This window comes from Microchirus variegatus (genome assembly GCF_963457635.1).
Source record: "Microchirus variegatus genome assembly, chromosome: 2".
Classification (NCBI taxonomy): Eukaryota; Metazoa; Chordata; class Actinopteri; order Pleuronectiformes; family Soleidae; genus Microchirus; species Microchirus variegatus.
The window spans coordinates 8,691,540-8,697,539 of NC_139803.1; the positions used below are offsets into that span (position 1 = coordinate 8,691,540).

Sequence of the window (6,000 nt, forward strand, 5' to 3'; positions counted from 1 at the left end):
AAATACCTGCGGTGCAAGATACTGATCCGTAAAAGTGCCTTTGTGCACCTTATGCATGGAATATGTTGCAAGAAGACTGGATTTTTCATAATGTGCTTGCCAGGACTCCCCTGAAAAGAGGTTCTTAATCTCAATGAGATTTTCCCAGTTAAATAAAGGTCCTTCCTTTAAACAAGGCCCTTGCTTTAAGGGTTTTAATCATAAAGCAATTATATGATCATATTTATTCCTCTTCTATATTACCACATTTAAGATGGTATATTCTACATTATACCATCTTAAAGATGCATTTTGTAATAAATCTAAAGCAACTGGCCATAAAATCCTCCTAATATGTCACAGAGACTCAGGAATAATGTTCATATAACAAACTGAACTCACCAACAACAACAACAGTACAGACAAAATATTTGCATTAAAAAAATATTTTGCAGACTGCAAATCATGTTTATGTTTTGAAATCATGTTTTGACATGTGGCGCCACCTACCGCCGTCTACCAATCATTGCAGCCAGTAGAGTCTCAGCTGCCGAGCTACCACGGGTTGCCAGTTAAGTCAGAAAATGAAACCCAAAAGACCTCAGTATTTTGAATTTGAATGTAGTAACTGTTTTTGGCCACATTCCAAAATATGGCACCTTTAAATGTCACATACAGGAACTTTAACAAGCCTCTGTTTAGGTATTTTCTTTGATTATTATGATCCACAACAAGTTTAATCCATGCTGAACATTCTGACCTTTGGTTCTGACCTTTGGTTACCCCCTCCCACCCCTCATCCCTCCTCTGCCTCCTCCTAAACATCTCCTCCCACGCATGTGATGTCATCCTAACAGTGCATCTGTCCGAAGGTCTCTGCTGCGTAAATAACTTCCACGTCCCGTAATACAGCGTTCATCATCATCATCCAAGTCCCAGTCTCAGGAAAACAGGCCGTGAGTGGAAGGCCTCACATTCCTCCTGCGGCTTTGCACTGCTCCGTCTATCCCTCTCTCTCTCACTCTCTATTTCTAGAGACATCCAGGGTAAGAGTGAAAAAGATCACAGAAACGTTTCCTCCTGGTTCCGCCGTGGTTGCACTCCGTTGCCCCCTGAGCTTGCAAGCAATTCAAGGTGAAAGTTAAACACCGTCATCTGGAAATGGCTTTCGCAATCTGCTGTGATGTTCATCCGCAAAAAAACCCAAAACAAGTTCAGACATGTGTCGGCCCCATCTGGCCTCCATCCACATCTGATTCTGTGGAAGTGGATTCTGCACTCTGTATATAAAGAGGGGGGTGTTTTAACAAATGTAGATGGACAAAATCAGTGACAGAGTAACTGTGTCTCTGTAATAAAACAGAGCAGCTGAACAATGACGGAGGGAGACGGAGTCACAGTGCTGCAGTTTGGACCGGCGTCGTCTCTGGATGTGGCCAGACAGGAGCATCGGACGCTGACCAGGCTCTACAGCCAGAACGGAGGATACCACCTGAGGATTTCTGCAGACGGAAGTGTGAGTGGTGGGAGGCAGGAGGACGATCCTTATGGTGAGAAGATGATGCTTAAGACAAATCCTGAATGCAAAAGTCTGTGTATTCTAAGCATTCTTTCATGATAAATGGTAGAAGAAATAAAAGTAAACATGGGGGTAAATTAGTCTTCTGAAGCAGTTCTGGCAAAGATACTCAGTGTAAGTTTTATCTTGTGTACACATTTAGACGACAGGGACAATATTTCTGAGAACACAGAGCATTTAGGCTGATTTTTTCCAATACTACTGTATATTGAAACATATTTACAGAAGCTCTAAGAGTGCAAGAGTGTCTACGACCTATAGACAATCATTTTATATAAACACACCTCAGCATAAAGTATTAAATTTTTTAAAAACCATGCTAAAATGTGTGAAATTAAGATGAAATTAAGTCTATTTGTGCGACTTCTGCACAAGTTTCGCTCCTAATCAAAAATATGCAATATAAATTGAATCATAACTTAGACTAAAAGGTGCATTATGTAATAAATCTAAAGCAACTGGCCATAAAATCCTCCTAATATGTCACAGAGACTCAGGAATAACGTTCATATAACAAACTGAACTCACCAACAACAAAAGTACAGCCAAAATATTTGCATTAAAAAAAATAATTTGCAGACTGCAAATCATGTTTTGGCATGTGGCGCCACCTACCGCCGTCTACCAATCATTGCAGTCAGTAGAGTCTCAGCTGCCGAGCAACCACGGGTTGCCAGTTACGTCAGAAAACGAAACCTAAAACACCTCAGTGTTTTGAATTTGAATGTAGTAACTGTTTTTGGCCACATTCTTACATATGGCACCTTTAACACATAAGAAGATTAAAAACATCCACATTTTTTAAAGCCTATATATGTGACCTATAAACACACACCCCCAGGATGTCCATATAAGGAGTTGTGTATTATTCCCATGGCAATTTACAGTGGGTGCACCAACCTAAGGGTGAAGATGACATCCTGAAGATGACAGGATGACAAGGCCTATATTCCTTAAGTTATTCCAATATGAATGACTATGTTAAAGCCTCACTTTATCCTTGAAAAGGCAACAAATTACAAAAAAAAACAAAAACATGTTGAACTGTGTTATATTCCTGCGTTACAGAAATCCTCAGGCTTAAGGCCGTCAGTGTCGGCGTGGTTGTCATTAAGGGTGAGAAGACAGGACGCCATCTTGCCATGAACAAACATGGACACCTGTATGGATCAGTGAGTATATTTTCCTTTTACAGGAATATTTTGCAGACTTTAGCAATAATACAAATGTGGTCTTTCTCTCTCTCGCACATTTCACGTTTCTCTCGTCGCAGCAAGCGCTGAGCGACGAGTGTTTCTTCCTGGAGCGATACGAAGAGAACCACTATAACACCTATCGCTCTCAGAAGTACAGCTGGCATGTCGCACTGAAGAGGAACGGCCGACCCAAAGCGGGTCCAGACACCAGCCAGGGTCAGAAGGCCATCTTCTTCCTGCCGAGGCCGGCGGGCGACATGTAAAAACAAACATGGATTTTTAACCTTACAGTATTAGCATGTTATTGAGGAAACATGAGCTCATGTAAACAGGATTATGTGCTGTATATAAGAGATATATAAACTAATGTCCACAATGATTAATGCCAAATAATACACCCAATGTACAGTATGTGGCATCTTGATAATTACTTATATTAACGTGTATTTTATGTTTAACATCACAGTTAACATAAGACTTAATACAAAAACTGCAGCACTCATGTTGTTAAATTAAATAATTGTATATATATATATATGTTGTATATATATGATTTTTGCCTCACATTGTAATTACTATTTTTTCATAATGTACAGCGTGATACATATTTAACACATTGTTTTAAATAATTTTTAAATTAACAAATAAATGTAAAGTTTTTTGTGTGCTTGTGATTCTTCTTCTTCGTCTAAATAATAATGTTAAAGTCCATGTATGGACAATATTTGGCCACCAGATGGCAGCATTGCCTCAGGTTGGGTTTCCACTGTGATAGCTGACACTAAAACAAAGTCACTTTAGTTTATTATCACTGCAGGATTTAGGCCCCACCGCAAATCCCAGTCAAAATAAATCAGAAGTAAAAACCCAAACCACACAAACGGCCTCCAACAGCATATGTTTGGCCATCTGTAGCTTATATAAGGTTTGAGAGACGAGACACACGTGTGAAGGAGAGTAGGAAAAGTAACATTTAACAGCATAGAGCAGTTACCTCAGTATCAATGCTGTCATAACCTGTAGTTTTCACCTCTACAGGTTGAAAAATAATTGTCTACCTGGACAATAAACTGCACTGGACTGGACTGACGCCACTTAACATCAAGTTCTAATGTTATTTTCATCATAAATACATTTATATTGCAAATTATTCATCGTTCCATATCAAAACGAACACTTTAACGATGAAATGATGTGAACTAACATCATAAATATGATTGTTTCATGTGCAATCCTGGTTTAGGCTGTAAATATTAAGCCCATTCTGTCTGTATTCATGGTTACTGTTTTGTCTATTCAATTTTTCTAATCTTAATAGTCAATATCTTCTTACGTAGATGTGGAAATCTTATCTTATCTTCAAATAATCAATGATATTGGGTTTTATTCATCTTAATACAATAAAGAATGAGCCTCAGGGATTAGAAACTGAATACGGACACAATTGGAAGCAATGTCACGGCACAATTTGAATCTCGGTAATTGTTACCTGCTGAAATTGATTAAAAATATGGCAAAAAAGGGAAGAAATTAAAGAGATTAAAAGGAGGTTTTAAACTACATCTTGATACAGAGTTCCTCTTTAAGACAAGGCCCTGAGATGGATGTAGATTACAAGAATTATATGGAAGCAGAAATAAAACAGATTAAACCTGGGGCGTCTCTGCCAACCTTCATGTAAAGGTAAAACCTGACAAATAAACTTCTTTAAAACAACTTTAAATCAATAATAATAGTGAGTTTTTAGGGTTTATTTTGGTTTTAGGCCCCTGTAGTTTCACTGGATAATCTCTGCTCTCCAGTTACAGATGAGACACACGTGGTTCCAGCACACGACGACGCAGTGGAGGAACTCTGCTCACCCCGATCGGAGCATTTTTACCATATTTTTTTGAAGCGATGGCATTCTTCAGCTAAGCTTCATCTTAACGTCTTAATGACTGAAACAGAACAGGGCCTGAAACGCTGTTTCAGAGGCCGTCCTGCCAGGAACAAAGAAAAAAAAGGTTCCTGGAAGAAACTCTGGTACGTGGTCGAAGATATTTGGGAGGAGCAGAGCTGATTCATGGCTTTGACAAGCTCCATATTATTGTGCTATTTCAAAACGAGAGCTGACAGAGAATATTGCAGTGGGATTATTAGTGTTTTTTCGATGTTATACTTAAATAAAATACCAGTATTTTACCAGAAATATAATATGACTTAAGTAAAAGTACTTGTAGCTGACATTAACTGCACTTAAGTATCAAAATACATTTTCTCAGTGGTTTCTCAAGGTTGTGGGTTCAATTTCTGGCTCTGCTATAGTCTATATGTGTCCTTGAGCAATACACTTAAAAGCAGCTCATCCCGATTAGTAAAGCTCTATACAGATCATTATCAACTCTTCTTTTTCTGATTCTATTTGGTAGTCGTGCGTAACAAAGATAGTTAGAGGAAATGTAAAGTAAAAAGTAGAGATACATGCATTTTTATGTATTTATACTTCAATTTAGCGACTGTTGCACATTTTCCCAATAAAAAAATACTACTTTTAAAGCATTATTTTGACCCACCGATCCACTTCGTCTGCCTTTTCTTTAAGGAAGGAAGCTGGACGAGAGGACAACACCCTGGACATTCACACTCACCTACACTTGAGAGTCTCTAATTAACCTAACCCTAATCTGCATGAGCATGGACTGTGGGAGGAAGCAGGAATAAAAACCAGACGACAACATGCACAGAGTCCACAGAGAAAGACTCTCGGGCCAAAACCATTTTTTACTGCTTTATGCAAGACTTCAAGTAATGAAGTGTTTTACAGTGCAGTATTGATAAACCGCCTCGTTGCCTATAATCTACTGTATAATCTGCTTTTAATATGATGCTATTTATTTAACTCTGGGGAGGCAAAGGCTGCAAAGATTGGTTCAACCTCTCTACGTTGTTTATTGTACATGTTTTATTTGATTGGACGATGAATTTTGACCTATTTAATCTTCTCTTGCACCAAAAACACCAAAGCAAATCCCTTGTATGTTTCCAATCTTGAAAACTACAAATGTTATTCCATAACAAGAACCCCCCCCCTCTTTCTGTCCATATATGAACACACACACACATATAACACACAGCCTGGCTGGCTCTTGGCCTGCAGGGCTGTGCAGGGCAGGAAGGGAATCATTCACTGTAAACTGAACAAGGACGAGCTTCCTCTGGGAGTCCCCGAGCCTGACAGCAGCCAAGATAACACACACACACACA

At 38.9% G+C, this 6,000-nt stretch overlaps 1 protein-coding gene across 1 annotated transcript; it reads left to right on the plus strand.

Moving 5' to 3' along the window:
• Positions 1-1,354: 1,354 nt before the first annotated feature.
• LOC310939184 (putative fibroblast growth factor 1) lies at positions 1,355-3,017 on the plus strand (the record flags this gene model as incomplete). Its single annotated transcript, XM_083903863.1, has 3 exons — positions 1,355-1,529; positions 2,627-2,730; positions 2,832-3,017. 3 exons carry the CDS (start codon positions 1,355-1,357, stop codon positions 3,015-3,017), a joined length of 465 nt encoding a protein of 154 aa, XP_083759989.1.
• Between the last annotated feature and the right edge of the window lie 2,983 nt (positions 3,018-6,000).